A 22,848-nucleotide genomic window follows, 5' to 3' on the forward strand; every position below is an offset into this window, starting at 1 on the left:
TGGTGGTGGCGGCGACAGGGGGCGCTGTCGCCTCCCTTCGCGCGTTTCCCGCCGCTCGCGCGCTGCCCCCTCCCCTCGCGCTCCCCTCGCGGCGGGGGCGGGGGGGGACGGTCGGTCCCCTCAGGCGATGGCGGGCGGGCGCCCTTCCCCTCAGCGCAGCGCCGCTCTGACCCCCGACCTGCCCTCACCTGCGGCGCCGCCCGCCCCTGGGCATCCTGTTCTCCTGGTGTCCCGCTTTTCCCGGCGCCCGTTCCTCGCTGCTCCTGTCCTTAGGGCTCCTCACTCCCCCTTGTCCCCTCGGAGTCGCCCCGGAGTGCTGAGGTGGCTTCGCCCTGAGGCGACGCGCGGGTGACTCTTGGAGTCGAGCCTCATGTTGGAGGAGAGGATCCTGTGTTGAGAGGTGGGGGGGCGTGAGCAATAACGCTTTGGGTTAGTCTGCGAGTAATTTTATGAGCAGCGCCTGCCAATCCCTTTGCTTGGTGCCCTTGGAAAAGCAACAGGCTACACAGTACATTGGAATTATCACTGACTGGAGCTATCACTTAACTGCAGTGCCAAATGTGTGGTGGTTGTACCTGAGCACAAGCACGATTTAGCCAAGTTGCTGTGCTGGCCAGTATAAGTTAGGGCTAGAAAAATCTGTTTCCCCTTTCTTTGAAGGGTAAAGAAGATGAGGTTCTCCTACAGATATCCATTGCTTCTGGTAGAATGCAGATGTAAAAACGGCAGCAGAATGCCTGGCTTTTGTATCCACCTCCATCCCGATTCCAGCTGCTTATTCCTGCTGCTTCCGTTCTCCACCTCTGCTGCTTGCTCACCTCTTTAATTGGTTGGTTTTCCCCAGTGGGGAAAGACCAGAATTTAGTTTTTAGGTCACAGAATTCACCTGAGTTACCAGAGGGTGAGAACTGTGTAGTGACTAAGGCGAGGGAGCTGGGCTGCCTTCCTTGGTGTCATACAGGTAAATCCACCTATTCCTAACTTGGTGCTGAGGGCCTGTATTTTAATTATAATCACAGAATCATTTAGGTTGGGAAAGACCTCTGAGATCATCGAGTCTGACCTTTCACCAGTCACCACCTTATCAACTAGACCAGAGCACTGAGTACCATGTCCAGTCACTTCCTGAACACAGATAAATCCACTTTCCACCCCTTATGATGGTGGAAGGCAGGACTGGCACAGAGGGGTTTGGAAACAGCCTTAACACTTGTCCCTGTGAGGTAGAAGCAAAGCCTTTTCTGTTAGTGAGCACAGAGTTTTCATTAAATCTGTTAAACACCTTATATGTAGTTCTAAAATGATGAATTGGTTTTGTTGCTTAAAATGGAGGATGAGCAGGAGCTCCAGTGTTTTTAGGTGAAGACATTTGTGCTGGTCCCCATGTATTTATCTCCTCTCCTGTTAAAAGGCGGGGTAGAAATTTCATTGCTGCAGCTCTGCCTGTGTCTACATTGCTGTGAAAATATCCCAGGATGTGTCTCTTTTTAAGTAGCTTCAGGTTTGCTGAATACTTGCATTTATTCTGCAGTAAATGCCCAGAAGGACAAGTGTTGCCCCTGACCATATAGAAACACTTTCCAAGTTTATAAAGTATTTTCAACTACTGTTTTTCATCCCCCAACTTCACCTGCCCCATTTTGCTACTTAAAATGCCCAGAGCCAATAAGCATTTGCATTAGTGCTTAAAAGAATAAAGTGTGTTTTATATCTGCACCCTGCTTCTTACAGACCTTGGAATACAGTCGAAGTTTACTATGTTTTCTAGATGTTGATAGTGATAGAAGTTGGGTTTCAAAGACAGGTTAGCACTGACATGTTTAATGCTTGCTTTTTAAAGAGCATAGATAAGCGTCTGTAAATATATGTGAAGTAGAATTATTTTTGATTACATTATCTTTGCTTTCCTGGAGTTCCTTCCCCCTGCTTTTCCTTCTTTCACTCTGGGATATAGAGGCACTGAGGTTTTATTTCACTTGAGGAGGTGCTTTGCTTTATCAGGGTGAAGTTTTGACGCTGCTTTTGCTTTCTTCTGACTTTAGTGGCTTATCAGAACAGTGCTGCCACTGTGAGAGCTGCCAAGTGAAAAATCCAAACTGCCCCGGACCTTGGCATATGGTGATTGCCACGTTAATTACTTGAGTTTCTGTACAGATTCAGAGCTGGCATTTACTCTTGACTCTGTGTTTTGAGTATGATTTTATGTTTTTAAGTCCCAAAGTAATTCTCTCCAAGCTTCACTTCCTAAAGCACCAAGTGAGGGGGAAGCCCAGAACGTGGCCTGCAGCTGTTTTTCTTTTAAGCCCGAATGAGAACCTCTCTCCTGGGAGGGAATGACTCAAAATGCTTCTCCAAACCAGTCTCTGCTGTAGGTGAGCCACACTCCTGTTGATGTGGTCACTTCATGCTGTTCAACCACTTCAAATCTCCCACAATGCTGCTTTACCTTGGTGATGCACCTCCCTGTAACCCTCAGCTGAGCGACCTGCTGGTTATTAATATAAAAAACTTGCTCAAGGGCTTGAGTGGAGCTTGAACTTGCTTAGCTGGGAGATTTTACCTGGCTTATCTTTGCGAGGTAATTGCTGACCTTTCACTACCTGGAGCTCCCAGCGGGGGGAGAGAAGCCGATCTCCGGGCTGAGGAAGCCTGATTTGCACAATAATTTGGAGACCATTTCCATCTCACCAGCCTGTTGTCGAGGTGGGCTTTTTCTCCCCGATGGCCCTGCTCACTGTTTCCTTCGGGGCTGCCTTGGCACAGAGCTGACAAGTCTTTTCATATGGTGATTGTGACATTAATTACTCGAATTTTTGTGTTAATTTAATTTTCCAAAACCTGTCTGCTCCTGGCAGCTTGGTTTTTTTGGGTTTGTGGGGGGTTTTCCCTGTGGTTGTTTTTTGGGGTTTGTTTTTTTTTTTGCACTTGTGAAATGAGGTACTGAAATGGTGACTGGCAGTTTTCAGCCACAGGAACTGAAATGTGAACAAACCAGGTTAATGAATGCATTAAAGAGGTTTTATATGTTCAAAAGTAAACCTGTACATTAAATCACTTCCTTATAATTAGTCTTGAATTTCTAGGGCCCTGATTCTGAGCTTCTGACAGACTTTGGTTTGCCATTAAAATCAGACACTACTGAATTACTCCCCTTGGCACTTTTGACATAATAAAGCCAGTTTTCTAAAAGAAACCTGACTATTAGCAGACCTGCTATAAATACCAGCAATCCCTCCTTTCTAGATTTAGTTTTTGTAGGTTCTCTTTGGCAAGTATCTTGTTTTTCTGCAGAAGATAAACCCAGAATGCCAACTTCTTGAAATAAGACTATTTCGAGTTTTTTGTTGGGGTTTTGTTTGTTTGTTTGTTTGTTTTCTAATATTATCTTTACCTTTCATTTGACAGGATGACAGGAATGGAGACTGAAACAGGGAGAGACAAAGCCATGGAAGAAGAGAGCACTGAACAGAAAAAGGAGAGGGAGAAGAAGAAGAGGTCAAGGGTTAAACAGGTGCTGGCAGATATAGCCAAGCAAGTGGATTTCTGGTTTGGGGATGTAAATCTCCACAAAGACAGATTTCTCCGAGAACAGATAGAGAAGTCCAGAGATGGGTGTAAGTTTATATTCAGTATATTTCAGCTAACATTTATGTTTCCCTTTTTTTTCCATCCCTACATTTTAAGTTATTTCAAGGTGCACGTGTGCTCCTGAGGGAAGGCAGTAGTTCCGTGCTGAAAATGGGCCTCAACAACTCAGGAATCAGAGCTGGATACTGGGTTTTTAAAATTGTTCAGTGCCTTTTTCCCTTTCCTTTAGAATCAGCCCTAAGTTAGAGGCATCTGCCAGGTGGAAATGACTGTTTGGGAGACCTGATTTTTCTCTTTGTATAATTTTAAGAATAAACAAACAAGGCTCATTTTGCTCTTGGAGGTGACGTGTCTGCTGGGGTAGAGATGTGCAGAAATTAAAATGTCACTTGAATGTGTGTTTTCTGTACGAGTTTGATACATAAGAAACTGTCTATCTGCCTGCAGGGCTCCTGTGAGTGTTTCCTTTAGACAGTTTTTCCACGTGGTTGATTTGTGACTTCAGAGTAGGAAACTGAGCTTGGACCTGAAGTTATTTTCCAAATTCTGAAGAAATGAATTTGTGCATTAGCTGCAGTGGCTGATGTGTCTTTTCTGTAAAAATCAGTACAATGTGTGGTAAATTGCCTCTCAGGATAATTGTTAAATCATGTGTTACATCAAGTGGGCTCACAGTGCAGTATGTCTGGAAAAAGAGGTGATACTTTTCCATCAAAACAAAAATAAACAGGGTTTTTTAAAAGTGTTTACTTATTTTTTTCTAAGGAGTCTGTTCAATTTCGATGTAAATCATTAATCCAGTTGTGTTATGTAGGGAATGTACCTTTCTATGTGCTTGCTATAATCTTCAATTATATTGACCTTAAAGCCAGTTTGTTTTTTTAAAAAAAAAACCAACAACAAAACTTCAACTTTAGGGAAAGTTTTATTTCTTGTCAGGCCCTTTTTAAAGGAAGCCCTTAAATAATTAATAGCATAATAAGTACATTTTATCCTACATTGTTTAGATATACTAGAGATGGGATGTCTAAATTTTTATTAAGACTAATACTGCTTAATTTTCTCTGAAGGTTTTTGCAGCCTGACTCGTTGCAAGTGCAGGCAGGGGCTCTTTGTGTGGGGTGAAACACTCAATTGAGGACTTGAAGGAGAGGCACGTTTTCAATGCAAATTGTTCTTGTCTTGTAAAACTGCATCAGAAAGGGAGGATTTCTTCCTTTCTCTTCAAAGACAACAGTTATCAGTGGGGAGGTGAAAGAACCAAATTCCTTTGATAAAGGGTAGCACCGAAGAAAACAGGAATCTGGGTGTACTTGAAACTTGAATTTTGATGGTGAAAATCGTCTGAGTAGAAAACATTACCCTGATTTCATAATTTTTACACCTTGGTTCTCTCTCTTTTTTTTTTTCCTTTAGATGTTGACATATCACTTCTTGTTTCTTTCAACAAGATGAAAAAATTAACTACTGATGGGAAGCTGATCGCTCGGGCAGTTAAAAGCTCCTCTGTTGTGGAGGTATTTAACTTTTCACATCTTAAAGGTTTTAACGTTTCTGTGTTTGCTGAGGTGCTGGAAGAACAGCGGTAGAGGTGCTGAAGTCGGCAATAATCTGATGGAAAAAATGCTTGTTTCTCCTTCCTTTTAGCTGGACTTGGAAGGAACCAGAATCAGAAGACGCCAACCACTGGGTGAGAGGCCAAAGGATGTGGACAGTCGGACTGTCTATGTGGTAAGGGTGTCCCTCAGGTGCCTCTTATCAACTCTTTAATTGAAATAAATTAAACTAAGAGTGCAAAAATAGATATAGTATTGTAAACTGGGCAGGGGCTGCTGCTCGTGCAGCCCTATGTAAATCAAATTTGAATTCAGTAAGTACAGAACTGTAAGTGATTGTGGCAAGGAAGGGGCTGGTTTGGTCCATGGATTTCTTAAAATCATTTTAAATGCTGAGCCAAGGGCTGCTTCACCTGCTGGTGAGAAAAGGCACAATTTGATTGAGCTATTGCTGTGTTCACAGGGCATTTTCTTGTAAATGCCATTAGAGGAACACCGGTGGCACCAAGGAAGATTCACTAATTACATTAATGTAGTTAAAGCTTTGTGGTAACAACTTAATTAGTTTCATCAAGCAGGCTCTGGCTGAGTTTGCAAGTTCATCAGGGGTACTTCAAAAAGTACAACCTGTTTATAAGACCTGTTACTTCAAGTGCCTCTGGTTTTGTAACACACAAACATCATTCTTTTAAAGGCACAATATACCTAAACTTTTTTTTTTTCCTTACAATCCTCCTAATTAATTTTTTGCTTAAGTCCTCTTATTAGCATGCTGTCCTATGGCTACTTTCCTGGAGTGATTCCTTAATTTAACTGAAAACAGCTTGTGCTGATGAGAGAAGTCTGTATCACTGTGGCATTTCAGATGTGTCAGCTTTATCAGATTGTTGAGCACTGGTAGCTTGGAAAAAAATCTGATGGTTGAACTGTTGCACGTTAAAACCTTTTTTTAAATAGTAAAGCATTTTTTTAAATAGTAAAGCAATTTTTTTCATGTTGAATATATATATATTTTTTTTTTTTTTTTTTTTAAATATTGATATCGAAGCCAGTGTGGAATTTCCATTTATCTCTTCAAGAAAGCTTTTTGTGACTAGGAACCTGTAGCTGGTAACAGCTGCATTAGTAATTCCTAGCATGGGATAGACACACAATAATCATGGCCAAAACACCAGCCCAGCCAGATAAGGAGAAACCCAATTGCTCTGATCGTTCCTCCTTTAACAAAAGCCCAGAAAAAGGTGGTTGGGTTTTGTTTGTGCAAATACGACGTGCCAGACATAATATTTTCCCAACGTGATTACAGGGACTGCTTTGAACTTCTCCAACACTTTGTCTTGTATCATTTTTTGGATAAGATACTGTAAAAGGCATGAGCTGCGTTGTCTGTACACGGCTCAAATGTGTGGCCAAATGTTTGGTAAATAGCTGGGATGTGGCAATGGGGACAACAGAAGTGCTGCTAAGTTAAATTTTTCTGAAATAACCTGCCTTTTTTTTTTTTTTATATGCTTTAACATAAACATTTACTATTACTTTGAACTCATCCCATAATATTTTTAAAGCTTCAAGTAACTGGCTTTTCAACTTCAGACCAAACAATAATGAAATGTTTCCCTGACGGACCAAGTTAATGGAAATGCAATTTTTCTACCTCAATGTGACAAATGTTTCTCTACAAGGAAAACCTTTTAGTGCAGTAACTTGCCATGGAAAAAAAAAAAAAAATGTAGTGCTGACTCTCTGTTGTTTAGGCAAGAATTTGACAGTGGGATTTTTAAAGTGTTCAGTTGGGTCTTGTTAGAAATTGGTATGACAAGAGAGTGGAAAAGTGGAACTCAAGACATGATGTCTGCAAGCTGCTGAAATGTGTTGCTGTATTAAGGATTTTATAGAAATAAAAATCAGACAGTTTTGCCATCCAAGAAGCTGCCTGAAAGCTTCTGTCACAAGTGCTGACTGCTATATTTGAAAATGGCAGCTTGCAGCAGGAATTCAGCAGCAGTGACTCTGCACTGACCTGCAAGAACTCTTTTCTGGGATACCTGCATTGCCAGCAATTAATAAAAAATAAAAATAAAACAGTCATTGTGCTTTGCAGTGGGTAGTTTGAGGCAGTGCAGACCTGTGTTTGCTCCAAAGTTTTAAATTTACCAGGATGTAAGATTTTTCATGTTGCAAAGATACACCTGCAGGTGAGGTCTTGGTGTCTCTCACAGGAAGAAGATGAACATCTAAATCAAGTATGAATTTGTTCTCAGATCACTTCCCTATTATCTTTTTTGCCCTTTTTTTTTTTTTTAGGAGCTGCTTCCCAAAAATGTCAATCACAGTTGGATCGAGAGGGTGTTTGGCAAGTGTGGGAACGTGGTTTATGTCAGTATCCCCCGGTACAAAACCACTGGGGACCCAAAGGGCTTTGCTTTTGTGGAATTTGAAACTAAAGAGCAAGCAGAGAAAGCTATTGAGGTGAGTGCTGGTGCCTCTGCCCTGTCAACATTGTTCTTACTGTCACTGTGACATGAATAGTTTAGTCTTGATTAGTTCACCTGCTGAATCTTAGAGAAATTCCTAAAATGCCATGATTTATCAACTTCACTTACCAGGAGTTATGTTCCTGTCTCCTACCCCCAGACTTCCAATCAGTCTTTAAAAATTAACTCTATTAATAAACCTGGGACTTAACAGAAGCATAATAGGTTTTTGTTTTTTTTTTCAATAATTTGGTTGACCACACTTTGCTTCTCTTACTGAAATAGAGCTCAGTGTGTAACAGTTAGACAAGCACAGTCATGGCTAACTTTCTGTATTTCACTGTGGTTTGTAAGTATTTCTGTACTGGAATATGATTAGGACTGCTGGCTGTAACTTGGATGGAGAGTCTTTCAAAAACATAATTTTTAGCAATGGTTTGTTTTCATTTTCCTTTTTTTTTTTTTTTAAAGTTTTTGAATAATCCACCAGAAGAAGCGCCACGGAAACCTGGGATTTTCCCCAAAACAGTGAAGAATAAACCTGTTCCTACACTGAACACAAGTGACAGCACTGTAGTAGGTAAGTGTTTAAAGTTATTTGAATCAGTTTTGTGCCTCAGCTGCTGCAGAGAAGGTGGAACAGTTGCTCTTTCAGCAGGAGCACTCTGTAGAGGAATGAACTTCTTACAGCATCTCTGCTTTACCTCTTTGCATGATTCATGATTACTGGGGGGGGAAAAAAAGGGAGATAATGCTGAGAAAAGAATCCTGAATTGCCATCTGGGCATGGTTCCAATAAATACAATCTACTCTGTAACTTATAAAGCAGCTTTAGGGGATGATGTTGCAACCTTATCACTGAAACATTTTTCCTGCTTTCTGGTGGTGTAAAACACACAATTTCCCAGACTTGAGACACTGCCCATCTTTTTCATAAGCTTCATGATAAATATACCTCACAGTTATCACTATTTTTGTTACACTACTGTTACTGGGGGGAAAATTGCTTTGTTTTCAAACCATGCTTTCTTTACACCTGCTTTTTTTTTCCTCTTCTTAAAATGCCCAGGAAAAACTGAGGAATAATGTGTTACATCTCTCCCAGAGATGCCAGAGAGACATCTCAATTTACAACCCAGTTTGTTTTAACTTAAATTAATCTAATCTAGTGTCACCATGGGCACATATAAATATGGTATTTTTAACACAGAGGAGAAGAAAAAGAAGAAAAAAAAGAAATCCAAAATGAAGAAAGAGAGCAATGCACAGGCAGCTGCAGAGCCAAAGGAATCAAACACCAACACTACAATGGAGCCAACACCCAAACCAAAAAGACACAGGACTCCATCTGAGTGTTCTGAAATGGAGGGAACTGAGACTCCAAGGCAGCCCTCCAGGAGGGAGAAAAGGAAATGGGACAAAACAGAAAATTCAGAGGTAACTTGTGAAAGCAGGCCTGGGAAGAGAAAAAGAACCAGCTCAGGAGATGGGGAGACATCGGCTCCAAAAGTCAAGAAAACTGCTGAAAAGGATGAAGCTGAACCAGTAAAAGAAGAAACAACAGAAGCTCCAAAGGATTCCAATGGTAAAGGTTGTTGCCTCTGATATGTTGTCATTGTTCATTGATAAGTGGATATATTAGGTCATTTTAGGAGTGTGTGGTATTCCCTGCAGTTAAATTTAAACCTGGTGTGGAGCCTTCTCAAGGAGGAGCTGAATGGAGAATAGGGAAGAGCTTGCAACACCAAAGCAGGTAAATCTAATCAGAAGTAAAAATAGTTCAAAGAAGTTCATATCAATAAAGCTTGAGTTGAAAGTAAGTTAAAGAGTTTAACAGACAGCCTTGGAAAATTGAGACAGCACAGGACATAGATAAATATACATTAAAATACAAAAGGAAAATGCTGATGATCCCAGTTGGTTCTATGAGATAAGGAAAGCTGCATTGAAATCACGTGTAGTGGTGTGACAAACCTATAAAACATAGGTAATTGATGAACTGCACTGGAAACAGTCAATAGAAAAATACAGTTTTTTATTCAATGATTTTATTAGAACATATAATTTTAATTGTTTTTAACATTTTTTCTTCCGAACTTTTTTTGTGTAGAAGTTTCTGCAGAAGACGACAAAGATAAAAAAGACACATCTCTTTCCAAAGCTAAAAGGAAACACAAGAAGAAACACAAGGAAAGGCACAAAATGGAGGAAGAAGTCATCCCCCTCAGAGTGCTGTCCAAGTAGGTGACATAACTGGGTAGAGGTTTTAGTGTTTTAGGGTGTGAGTTTAATAAGGCAAAACCAAAACTTTCTCAGTTCTAGTTAAGGCTGTAAATTTGATGTATTATATTTTTACTGTATGTCAATATAATTTTACCTCGGGTTTTAGTAACGTTGTTGCTTTTTAGGTACCACATTTTAATTACTTAAATTTTAAAAGGTGTATGTATTTTCCTGCAAAATATCTTTTGCAAAAGAATTTCTAAAATTTATTTTTTGCACATTTTATTGACATCCATACAATTACTTTAGAGATGTTGCCAACCCTTGGAATAATTTTAATTAGGATTTCTTTAAATCAATGCATGCCTGACAGTCCAACACCATTGCTACAGTGCAATTCCAGTTGATTACAACAGAGTTACACATTAGCAACAGTATTTGCCTGTAGATTGAAACTCCCATAGCTCTTCAAAGCACGAATTAATTCAAATCTGATGGGCTTTTAGGAGTCACCACAACTATAACATGGAAGCACTTACTTTTTAGGCATCCAGCAAGTACCTCCCATGTTAAAGTCGAGGGGATCCTTACCGTGATGAAAATTGTGCTTTATGTATAAACACATTTTGTTGGTATATTTGATGTTTCTCAGAGGGATGTGTGAAAAAATAAGGATTCACCACCACTATAACATGGAAGCACTTACTATTAAAAGAGCAAAGCAAAAGTACATCCACATTAAAGTTGTGGGGGTCCTTTGGTGGAGAAACTAAAAAAACCCACCCCAAAGTATATACTAAGTTTTGACCATGCAATAAAATACATACATGTGTTTTATTTGAGAATCCTTGGAATGTTAGGATCCACCGCCACTGAAACATGGAAGCACTTACTTTTTTAGGCAGCAGGTACCTCCATGTTAAAGCAAAGGTAGTCCTTTAAAATTTAAAATGAACTTTAGCCACTTTTTAATTTTAAGGTCTTGAGGAAGATCTGCTCCCGCCGAAATCTTCCATCTTCTTTTTCCCGAATTTCAAAATCTTTGAAGTGCAGCCAAAAAAAAAAACCAAAATCCCATAAGATGTCTCAGGATTGCGGATCAGGATTCACCTCTACTAAAACATGGAAGCACTTACTTTTTCGATATCACAGAAAGCACCTCCATGTTAAAGTAAAAGGGGTCCACACACACACACAAAACCACAATTATTGACGGTGCTTGTCCTCTTCCATCAAAACTCCGAGCAAACTGCGACAAACAGAGAATTGGAGTTAAATTTTATTTCACTGTAGCAAAAGGGAACTTTAGAATAAGTTTAAAAAAAGAGCACAGGCATTGCAAATACTTACCTAATGGAGTCCCCTTGGGCTCTTCTTCCCTGAGCTCCACCTCAGCAGCTTGTATTTATACCAAGCCTACCAAGGCCTGGTGTTGCCTTTTTATCTCCAAGAATCAGTACGTGGGCCTTTTGTTATTTTAATGCCTTAGCTCTGCTGAGAGAATGTATGATCCTGGGTGACTCTGGATCCCTTTTTTTTTTTTTTGAAGTATACAGTTGTCACCGTTAACAGCTAAAACCATTACCACCAGATATCCTCCACCTCTTTAAAAATCCTCTATCAGCCCGTTTGATAGCACAGATTAGGGTAACAATGAGTCGTTCTCACAGTGGCACCGCGGGCATTGTGTTGCTGTGGAGCAAAGCTCTCGCCCTGTTTGCAGAAACATCTCCATGTTAAATGTATGTAAATATATAAATTGGTGCCGTGGGGGGGGGTAGTTTTTCACCGAAATGCATTTGAATGGTAAGGAATGTCCTTATCTCGGCGGGGTTTTGGTGGGTTTAACCAGCTGTTGATTTTCCATCAATGATTTTTTTTCCAGAAAATAAATGAGTGATTCTTAATATAGTGACACAGGAGCGGGTTCGGTGAACTAATTCAGTGAATTCAGACTTTACTGTCTCTGAATTAACTCTGAGTTTAGTGCCTGTGCTCTGTGTGGTTCCAGTGAAAAACACAAGTTTACCGAGCTGTTCTACGTGCTGTCCGAATCCTTAAAACAAATTTGGGAGTCCCTCCGTTGGAATGATAGGTTGGGCATGTTGGAACTCTCTTGGCTTACGAAATCGAAAGCAAAATAATAAAAAATTTGGATGTGGACAAGGTTTAATTTGACCGAAGTGCAGGAAGATCTCTAATGATTTCAACTGTTCACCGAGTCGGCCTTAAGCTGTTTGTAAACTCTTAAATCATCATTAAGTTTCTAAACACAGTTTTCTTGTTTGTTGTGCTGTGCCTGTGTCGCCTCTTACAGGACCGAGTGGATGGGTTTGAAGCAGGAATATTTGGCCCTGCAGAAAGCCAGTATGGCCTCGTTAAAGAAAACCATGTCTCAAATCAAACCTGAGCCCGCGGGGGAGATGGAAACGGAATCCTGCGCCCAGAAATCGCAAAATCACAAAAGTAACCCTGGGTTTGGTTTTGTTTTTTCATGTTTCTACTACACCAACACAAGGGATCCAAGATATTGATCTTGCAGAAATGCTGCCACGTGGTTTTATTTTCTGAAATGCTGGTGCTTTCTCTGAGTGCCAAATACTAAAAGCAACGTCCCCCCTGTATTTAGATGTATTTGGGACTGAGGTGCTTTATAAATAAAGACCAAACAATCCAATTCAGCATATTCCAGTGGCCTTTCTTAAGCTTAAAGATATTTTTAGGTAAATGTAATTTTAAAAGCTTTAGAGGTAAATCAGGAATTAGCTTTTTTGAGGCTATAGCTCGGGCCTGATTTGCTTTGGCTTAACTGTACCTGCAGTGATTCACAAAACTATTTCATTTAAAAAAAAAAAGTCATCTTGCAATTGGGCTTTATCTGCTTTATGATTAAAAGGAGCTTTGTAATTATGTCCTCATATTAAAACTTCTACCGTTGTTGGATATAGAGATGTTCTGTTGTTGTTGTGAAAAGAAGCAAAATTCACAAACTTCAACACTTGTGTTCCAGTGCCTGTCTGCATATTTTTGATTGCTCTAAAACTGAAGGTTTAACTACAATCAATTGAATATAAAATATTCTTATAAGGACACTGTGGACTGTAAAAACCCTTTGTAAGATTCTTTTCTTGAAGTGGTCTTTCTTTTTTTTTTTTTTTACTTACATTGACTTTAACCTCTGGACAATCTTGACCTTGGTTTAAAAAACCACAGCTCATCTGCCCTAACAATATTTGACTCTCGTTTACCTCGTGTTACTTCTGCGCTTGCATAACTTTAATTTCTCAGTTTAGCAGACTTTAAAACTTTCTTTTGGTGGTTTTTTTTTTTTTATTCCCCCTCTGTTTTTAACTCGAGCAGCCACCGGTGAAGATTGTGCCCCTCCCGCCAAGGCCAACACAATGGGGCCTCAGTTCGTCAGCGGAGTAATTGTGAAGATCATTAGCACCGAGCCCCTGCCGGGCAGGAAGCACATCAAGGTAATGCCTTTGTAACCTCAGGGAAGCTGTTGGTCCTTCCTCTCTCCCTGTGCCCCCCAAATGTTTGAATATGGAATACCACTTAACCCAGGCTGGCTGAAGGTTTTTTTTTAATCTTTTTGGCCAGTAGCTGCATACAGATTCTTGTCTACTACCCGAGAACGAGAGATTTTCTGAGGGCGAAATAGGCACAAGAGGATGTTTCAAAGTGAAAACAAGGCTTGGGTGTGCTTCCAGCAATGTCAAGTTTATGATGAAAATATGGACAAAAATAAGGAGCTCTCTAGTGCTTCCCAGTTTAACAAGAGTTGGGCACAAATACAGAACTCTGCATCAATCACTGTGCCAGTTATCCTGACAAGAAACCTATAAAAATATTTCTTCAATTAATATAAAAGTATATAACTTTTTAATTCCATTAACAGGAATTAAGGAGCAGGAAAATGCTCTCTCTCAAAAAAAAAACCCAAACCCACAATTTTTTCTTTTCCCAATAATAACTTTACAGTGACAAATTCCATTTCACTAGAGCCTGTAAAATCAGTCACTTTTTTTTTTCCCCTCTGCCAAGTGCTGTTTTTCCTCTTGAAAAGTGTCTAGGATACCTTCCATTTTGTGTGATGTCACGATACAAAAGTTACATGTGCTAAGCAGAATATTTCCTTGTAAGGAAAACACCAGTTTTAAGCTGCATCCTTTTGAAATGGAAATATTACAAGTTTTCCAAAGGAAATAACAGCGTTTTTCCAGATGCTGAAGTTTCCATGTATGACACAGGACACTTTTTTTCACAAACTGCACTTTTGGGTGAATAACAACTGGAAAGAATTTGAACAACTCGATATCTAGAGCACTTAGGTCAGTGGTTCACATGGTTCAAAAGGGGAGTTTTGAGGTGATTTCTCAAACGAAATTTATAACTGAGGAGGCCATTTCGAGTCACTGGCAAGTGTGTGAGGTTTGTGTGCATAAACCTAAGCAAGAGGAGAGACTCTCTCACCCTGAAAACCCAGTGATGGTGAGGTTTCAACCTAATCAGCCTTATCTGGTGGATTTGCAGGCAGTTGTCTGAGTGCTGGAGAGGACTGAGGGAATGTGGCAGTTGTCCCTGTAACCTTTGAGGGCCCCCTGGACTGCAGAATATACTTCACTGTTTAAAGTTTGTGTCACACCCTAATGTGGTGTGGGCAGGAGGAAAACTTACTATTAAAAGAGTACAAAACTAACTCTTTTTTGGAGGTTTTTTTTTCCCCTGGCCATACTGGTTACATAACTGTTGAAGGCAGAACTGCCACCAAGCCTGGCTTTGCTGTGTTACTGGACCATCATAAAACTGCCACAAATACTATTTCCATGTTTTCATTTTATACTTCTTCGCTGTTTTACTCTTAAGGTGCTTCTCAGAGCTGCTCACGTTTGCCAGCTCCAGTGAACTCTTTGGTTCCTTGTAGTTTTCCATGCAGTCATGACATTGGGATACCGGGGTGAGGCTGGAAAGCAGCTTTTGGTGGCTCTCAAATGATCTTAACAGCGCTATCACTTAACCTTTGTTTTGTTTTAAGGCTGCCCTCGGTAGTGGAGGGTTAAAAGCAGTGTGTGGTTCCTGAATGGAAGCATCTTAGTGGAGCTGCCTGCTGGGAACCAAATTGAGTAGGAATGTGTGTGGTGGTGCTTAATTTCCCTAACAGCAGGAATTACAAGTCAAATACTTCATCTGCAAGAACATTTGTGACTCTTCTTCCTTTAGCTGTCAGTGCAAACTATCAGGCAGGGGTCACTTCATAAAGACAGAGTTGCTTTACTACTCATTTCTCAGATAATCTGCCATAAATGGGTTTGGTTTTATATATTTAATGCGATGAATAAAGTGTTATATTTTCTGTGGGGTCGATATTGTTATAGTATGCCAATAATTAGCTTCTTATAAAAAAGTCAGATACAGTGTTGGAAAAAAAACCCAAACAGATAATTAGTGATGCTCCTTTTAGTAAAATGATACCAACTTTTTCAGAAATTACTGCTTGAAGTTGCTGGATGGCAGGAAGAGCTGGGTAGATGTTGCAGGCTCATAAATCAGAATTCAGGTATAACCTCCTTAGGAAAACATATTAACTCCAAACTATCTGACAAGAGACTGATGGATTAAACGACAGAGTTCACCTACTGCCTCCTACTTTTTGAAAATGTTAATGACCTCCAAATGGAATGGTCAAAAGTCACTGTTTTTATTGTATTCTCCTTCTGAGGGCTGATTTATGGTGTGTGTTCTCCCTCATGCTTTGCCAGGATGCTCTGGCAGTGCTGGCTGAGGTGGCTTATGTTGACATGCTGGAGGGAGACACCGAATGTCACGTCCGCTTCAAGACTCCTGAGGATGCCCAGACTGTCCTGAAATCCCACAAAGAGATCCAGATCAAAAACAACTGCAAATTCGAAGTTCTCACTGGTAAGACTTTGTTGTTGGTTTTTTTTTTTGGTTTTTTCTTTTTAATGTGCAGGAGAAGACTGTGGAATAATTACTGTGGAAAGGACCATTTCACCCGGTGGCTTTAGGATGTGTTTGTATATCTTGGTTTGGGGGAAAAGGCTGCTTGGTTTTTGGGGGGTAATTTTACCATTAGTGAAATGAGTAAAACTCTAAGGGGTTTTATGCCACCGTTCAGAGAAAAATAAACTTTGCTTGCTGTTAATTCTGTTTGGGTTTTTTTGACTGATTTGCTTCACTTTCAGTGGAAATGCACTTAATTCACGTGTCAGCTTTATGAGTAGAACATTCTGATGATGCAAAAGAATTTTAAAGAGACTTAAATACTGAACTGATGTGTGAAATAAGAGGACAAGGGTATAACAGCATGGATACACTTAAGAGTGGGTTTAGCACTTACCTACTAATTGATCTTGATTTTTCAGGAAGTTGGATAACTTAGGTCAGAATAAACCTTTTTCTGAATTGTATTTACACAAAAATTTCCCCTGGTTCTACTTTGGAACTTCATTTTAATGTGTATTACTTCTTTCTGAAATTACTTCATGTCTTGGATTGGATTAGTTTTCCAAGTGTAGAAAAATCTCTCTATGGAATTGAGAGGTAGAAAGAAGAGCGAGTCTCTCACAATAAAGCTTTTAAATTCTAGACATGCACTAAAAATTCTAAATGTGCAAAAAAAAAGCAGATGAGATTCCCTCATCTGTGTATTTGAGATTTTACTCCACTCCTGCACAGATCCTCACTTGAAGTCCAGTTTTATGAGTGCAGGGATATAAACTGCCCATGAAGTCAATTCAGGATTGCAGAATGCAAAGCTGTAACAGAAGCATCAACCCTCATGGTAATATCAAAGTTAATTCGAGTTTAAGACTCAGTGAATGCTGCTCCTGTCATTTGGGGATACATTTGTCTCCAGTGTGTTCTGTGCTCCAGAGATCCAGAAACAGCTTTTAAATTTTGGCTTTTACAGCTGAGTGCTCTCAGTTTGTCTCTCATTGTTTGTCTCTGGTTTTGTAGTCTTTACATAAAAGTGTAGTAGGAGATTAGGAGTAAGTACTACACTGTAGGAGCATTCTATTCATAGTATTAAGATTTATTTTTTTTTTTCTAACTTGCTCATTGAAATAAGAATGGAAAAGCTTCCCAGGAAAGCACAAGGAACTCCCAGTAAGGATTTTAGTTTTCCTCCCTGGCCTAAGGTGAGAGAATAAGAATAAGGAAGGAATCTTTTAATGCTCCCTGCTGCAGGGACTAAATCTTTCCCAGTAATATTCTACTTTTTAAGACTTAACTACTAAAGATATTCAGGTGAATGTCATATGAACATGCTTCACTTTTGCAGGAATACATTTGGGAGACTTCCCTGTAGCTGAACCATGAGACCATGCAACCTATCACAGAGTTCCCATTGTGGTGGTTACATCCCAAACCAGAGGGAACAGTGGAAAACTGCAACTTAACTGCAAAGCAGTTGCTGGGAAAAGCTGCACAATTATTTGCCCTTGTACTGCTGCCTGTGTTCAAATATTCCTGACAGCTCATGGAGTCCCCAGGCAATGGTTTTGATGGAACAAAACAGTCTCAGTTGTTCTTACAGTAATTACACTTTTTTTTTTTCTGTTTGGTAGTTGTTTTAAAATGAGTCAGAGGTTTGAGTACATGAGTAAATCAAAGGGCCTCCATGTGCTGTGGTGAAACTTCAGCTAAAACTCACCTCCTTTTGCTCATGACATGTAGAGAGGAATTCTGTAGGACTTCTGTGGCCAGGAAACTTTAAGATTACTGGGGAAATACTTGCTGGGTTTCCCTGACAGGTATTTTCATGTGTGAAAGCTGAAAACAGGACATCTATTTGTGTCCTACTTTTATTCACGTACCTGAATGTTATTTTGATTTCAAGGTGACAATGAACAACGTTACTGGCAGAAGATTTTAGTGGACAGACAAGCTAAACTTAACCAGCCTCGAGAAAAGAAGAGGGGGACTGAGAAGGTAATGTGCAAATCAAATCTCTTTGCTGCACAGCCACGGTTAAAAACATGGCTCTGTTTCTGCACAGATCCGTAATTTTTGATACTTTGTATATTTAATTCAGTTAAATCATTTTGCAGCAGAGTTTTACAGCTACGAAGGAGAGAATGTGTGTCTGTCCCAGTCCAGTTGACAAGTGCAAGACTTGTCTTTATGGGGACAATCAGAGAAAGTGAAGTGTGTATTTAAAGGTCTGAAGGTAATTTGAAGCTGGATTTCTTTGCAGACCCTCATGAAAAAGTTCAGTAGTCTCGATGTGCTGCAGTGAAATCAAGTCTAGTACTGATAATACTCTACTCTGATGCAGAAAATGGTTTTCTTGAGACTGAATCTCCTTTTCCTCATGACTTCCACAGTTCTATTTGTGCAGTTCTGCGCTGTGGTGAATGCTGGCAGGCATCCATAGCTGTACAGCTTCCAGATCCAAACTGGGAAGTTACCTTCCCTTCCAGCCTTGACCTTGGGGTGCCTGTCAGGCTGCAGAGTTGAGGCAGTGTTGCCATGAACCTCTGCTGGCTGCAGCCTCCACTCCTGCCACAGGAGATCCTTCCAGGCATGAAGGGGTTCCTTGATTAAGCCAGTCAGATCCTCCACCTGACAGAGAGGAGCCAAAGAGTATTTCACAGACCTTTTTATTGCCAGGTTTGCTTCACACACACTGCAGATAAGGTTTCTGGGTTGGCTTTAACCTGAATTTTTCTGCTGCTGCTTGCAAAACTTCACAATCATCTGACCTTAATTATTTGCTGGTGACTTTGGAGACTCCTGTTTCCTGGACGCTAGGGGGGGAGAAATTACATATGTAATTGAAAATAAATATTTAATTGACCTAAAGGAATAGGGGTTGTACAGGTCAGAGGCATGTTGGACATGTCTTACCCTGATTGTCTGAATGTTCTTTCAGAGATCCCATAGAGTAATGAGCAGAGTTCTTTTAAACGAAGGTGTGCATAAAGAACTTGCCCAAAGGTCTGATTTAATTTTCTTAAAAGCCTAAAGATGGCATTGACTCGAGCCATTTTTCTTTAATATGACTAGAAATGGAATGTGGAAGCTCTACAACTTAAGAGCATTTTACTGAATGCTGCCAGTTGTTTTTTTTAATGTGCTTTTAGTTTTTTAAACCAAAGTGGCACCTTAGACTTTAATTTAGATTTGCTCTCCAGTTTCTACTCTTCATCTTTTTGAAGGCTGGGATTTGTTGATCAAACCGGTGTCAATTGGGCAGTAATGCACCTCATCTTGGCCTGCAAATACAAACTGTCTGGGTCCTGCCTAACAAAGGCAGCACAGGGATGCAAATTCCTGCTCCTCCCCCCTGACCATCACCTTGCCCGCACCTGGAGGTGTGAACTTCAAAGCCCGGGGAATTCTATTTAAATGCTAACGCTGTGAAGCAAAACATCAAGACAAAAATGCCTGGCTGCACTCAGTGACTCTTAACCCGTTCCTTGCTTTTGGACAGGCTGTATTCCCAAAATATCGGCTCATAGTAAAGAAGTGTTAAATAATAGAAAATTCTTCCTTAGTGCTTACAAGGTGACTTCTTTTGGAGCTCGCAACAAAAGGAAGTAAAAAGTAATTATTCATAATAATATACCTACAGCAAAATATGCCATTAATGTATCTCTCTTGTAAAGATCTATTCTGCTAAAAATTTGTAAAATACCTTACCAGACTTTGAGGATGGGTGTTTGCCATTTAGCTGCTTTATGCCTGGAATTAACAGATCATCTCATCCTTTCTTGCAGTTAGTGTTGAAATGATGGGATGCAGTCCATGCCCTGGCTGCACACAGCTTCTGAGTGGAACTTTAGCCAGTTAGAAAACATGGAAAAGAGCAATTTCTAACAAGTATAGGCACACTCTCTTCTTTCCCTGGAATAAGGGTTAAGGATAACTTGAGTAGATTGCTGTAATAATGCTCACCCCCAAAACTGATTAGACCAGATTTAAGTAGGGATTTTACTTTCTCTGGCATAGTTCTTATAATAAACTAAATGTCCAAAAGAGATATTCCCAAGGTTCCCCAGAACTTGACTAAGTCCTTTGGAGTGAAAAAGGTGTTCAGTGTCAGACTTTCTCCCGGTCTTGGTCCTTCATTGTCACCCCTCTGCTGCCCCTTCCAAATCCATCTTCCCTTTTGTCTGTGGCTTTACTGCCTTGATAAAACCACCTCGGTGATTTACTGATGGAAAACCTTCCTGCCAGAACTGCTTTTTAGGGCAGTGCCAGTTTATTCAGACCTAAAGCAATCCATCAGTCTGCAGCCTTCAACTCCAGACTGATTGGAGTCTCCCATTCCCAAAACCAAGGAGTGGAGTGCCTGCAAACTCTCCCCTTGGATCCTTGTCTCCCAGGGGGAGAGGAATGTGGTTTGCACCTTGTGCCCCCCTTTCCCAGAGGGAAGGAGGAAGTTTAAGAGGGTGGGAGGAGTGGCAGAAGTGAAAGGCATTTGGTGAGCAACTGAGAATTGGGTATTTGTGAAGGGTGGCATAATTGACAGGATGTATGGAAAAGGAGGATAGTGGGAATGTCTGGGTACAGCCCACACTGTTCTCTGGGGGTCCAGGGCTGTGTCCTTGCCAGGCTGGGCAATTCCCTGTGTGTGGGCCCATTCCAGAGCACATCCCCAGTTCCCTGGCTCTGTGGAAGGGCTGGATTCCTGTTAGGAGACAGGATTAGTGTGCTCGGATACAGGCCCTGATCCTGGATTGATGAGCTGAACAATCCTTGAGGCCCCTTGTGAGCTCTGAGGCACTGGTATAAAACCACTCCCTGGTATGAACTGGGCAGCTCACATCCTACAACTTCCCTTGTTTGGAATTCTCCATCCCATATGTGGAACGAGTAAAACCACTGTACGCTTCTTGGTGTTAAACCCTTCTAGCAATTTTGTTTGTGTTAGGTATCCAGAGAGCAAAAGTAACCCTTGGTTACATCTTTAGATCAGTTTTATTCCTTTCTTTCTGAAATCCTGGCTGCCACAATCAGTGCAGCAGCATCCTGTGCACCTGAGTGCTGTCTGCAGACCACAGGCACGCAGAAGGAGCAAAGAATTTGATTTATATGTGAGATTTTTCAAATATAGCACAGTGGGGCTGCCCAGGGAGCAAATGCCCCCTCCCCAGAGCAAATGTCACCAGCACAGAAGTTACTGTGGGGTTTTTCTGTATTTTTGCTTTGGTGGTTGTTTTCTGTATTATAGCTGTCTTGTTTTGTTTAGGTTTTTTTTTTAATGTGGTTCTGTGGTTTTTTGTGTGGTGTGTGCCTGCATTTCTGTGTGGTTTCTTGTGTTGGTTTGTGGTTTCTGTGGTGGTTGGGGTTGTCTCTGTTCCTTTGACTGTATTTGTCTATTAGTTTTTTGGGGTGTTCTGTGGTGTTGGGAGACTTATGCTAATTTTTTTCTTGGTTTTTTTTTTTTTTTGAGTTGCATATTTTTGGGTTGTTGTTCAGTGTTGGTGGTGTTTGGGGCTTTTTTTTTTATTTATAGAGATTTTGGTGGTTTTTTGGGGGTACTGTGGGTTCTGTATGTGCCTTTGAGTGTGTTTATGATGTTGGATTGTGTGGGGTTGGTATGTGCCTTCAGCTCTGTTTCTGTGCTGGTTTGTGGGGGTTTTCCATGTGCCTTTTTATGGGGGTTCTTGTGTTGATTTGTGGGGTTTGTGGTTTTTGTGTGTGTGTTTTTCTGTGTAGATTTGAGATTTTTGTGGGTTTTGTGTGTGAGTTTGTGGTGTCAGTGTGTTCTATGTTTTGTGGCTTGTGGGTTTTGTGTTTGTCTTTAGTGGGTTTATGTGTTTGTATTCATGTGGGGGGGTTTCTGTGGGTTTTTTATTTGTGTATGTGGTTTTTCCCTGCTTTTATAGTTGTTCTTGAGTGGTGTGTGTAGGTTTCTGTGTGGTGTGCTGGAGATGTGGGGGTTTTTTCCTGTTTAAAATACCACAATATTCCTGAAGCACTCCTTTTGTGACCTAAGCTTGTTTTTCCTATACCTGTAACAAAATGAATCCAGTAAAAGGACAGAGGTTTTTTTACTCACTGTGTGAGACTGTATGTTAGGATTTTTAAATATTTTGTTGTCTTCAGCCATGTTGGGAGGAAGAAGGGATGGAATGAAAGCAACTGAAGAGACACTTTTATTTTGGATGATTCTGAGGCAACACTGAATTTATATCTTATATATTTGACAGATATCCAGCTTAGCTCAGATGAGCTTTTTCTGAGGAAGTTTTGTAAACCAGTGAAGAATATATCCATGACTGTAAGATCAAATCCTTAGAATATCCATTTTCCTCTAATTTCTGTGATATTTTCCCTGTTTGCAGCTGATTGCCAAGGCTGAGAGGATGAGACTGGAGAAGACTCAGCAGACAAGCAAACACATTCGCTTCACTGATAACAACTAACCAGGACTTGATGATCTTCGAGTGTGAACTGCAGGTATTTCAAACAAACCTACCAAAAAAACCAGCCCCCCACAGCCACCACTGCTTACAGCAACTAAACCCGGGCCCCCTGGAGCCAGAACTCTGCAGACTGCAAGTGTGAAGATGGGTCTGAACTCCCATTTTTGAATAGGCTGAATGTTTACTGCTTCTGAGCCTTTCTAGGTAAAGCTTTCTGGAAAATGTGTATGACAAGATTTTTGCTTTAGTTCACTTCTGGGGTTGTTTTCTTTTTTTGTTGTTGTTCTGTTTTTTTTTTTTCGGATTTTTTTTTTGTATGTTGAAGTTTTATACACTAGGTTATAAAATAAAAGGCTTGAGAAAATTTCAGCCGTGTATCTCTAATTCTTCCATTTGCTTTATGCCACCATAAATAATAAAAGTGGTTAATGCTGCATAAACCTCCCTAGGCCTCTCTTTAGCCCATCAAACTGTTTCAAAGTACAGGAGAATAATGTTCCCTGTACTTTCAGTTGGCTGGGGCTGTCGGGAACTCTGTTGTGGAGAAGTCTGGGAGAAAATTTACTTGTATAAATACACACTAAACTGAATTCAGCTTTTTTT

General features: G+C 40.5%; 1 protein-coding gene across 10 annotated transcripts in view; it reads left to right on the forward strand.

Moving 5' to 3' along the window:
• LARP7 (La ribonucleoprotein domain family member 7) overlaps positions 1-22,848 on the forward strand; it is a 31,904-nt gene that overhangs the window by 207 nt on the left and 8,849 nt on the right. The window contains exons 1-13 of one of the 10 annotated variants that reach the window (XM_027658958.1): positions 184-400; positions 3,406-3,614; positions 5,005-5,105; positions 5,236-5,319; positions 7,449-7,613; positions 8,090-8,198; positions 8,829-9,209; positions 9,729-9,858; positions 12,159-12,307; positions 13,199-13,320; positions 15,607-15,766; positions 17,709-17,800; positions 22,165-22,614. In XM_027658958.1, coding sequence (XP_027514759.1) covers positions 3,407-3,614; positions 5,005-5,105; positions 5,236-5,319; positions 7,449-7,613; positions 8,090-8,198; positions 8,829-9,209; positions 9,729-9,858; positions 12,159-12,307; positions 13,199-13,320; positions 15,607-15,766; positions 17,709-17,800; positions 22,165-22,245 — 1,782 coding nt within the window. In that variant the 5' untranslated portion in view covers positions 184-400; position 3,406 and the 3' untranslated portion in view covers positions 22,246-22,614. Of the gene's footprint in view, positions 1-183; positions 401-2,623; positions 2,704-3,405; positions 3,615-5,004; positions 5,106-5,235; positions 5,320-7,448; positions 7,614-8,089; positions 8,199-8,828; positions 9,210-9,728; positions 9,859-12,158; positions 12,308-13,198; positions 13,321-15,606; positions 15,767-17,708; positions 17,801-22,164; positions 22,615-22,848 lie in introns of those variants that run through there. The other 9 variants (XM_027658960.1, XM_027658959.1, XR_003530255.1 and 6 more) reach the window with 9 other exon arrangements.

The sequence above is a fragment of the Corapipo altera genome, unplaced genomic scaffold (assembly GCF_003945725.1).
Source record: "Corapipo altera isolate COAL_440 unplaced genomic scaffold, ASM394572v1 255, whole genome shotgun sequence".
NCBI lineage: Eukaryota > Metazoa > Chordata > Aves > Passeriformes > Pipridae > Corapipo > Corapipo altera.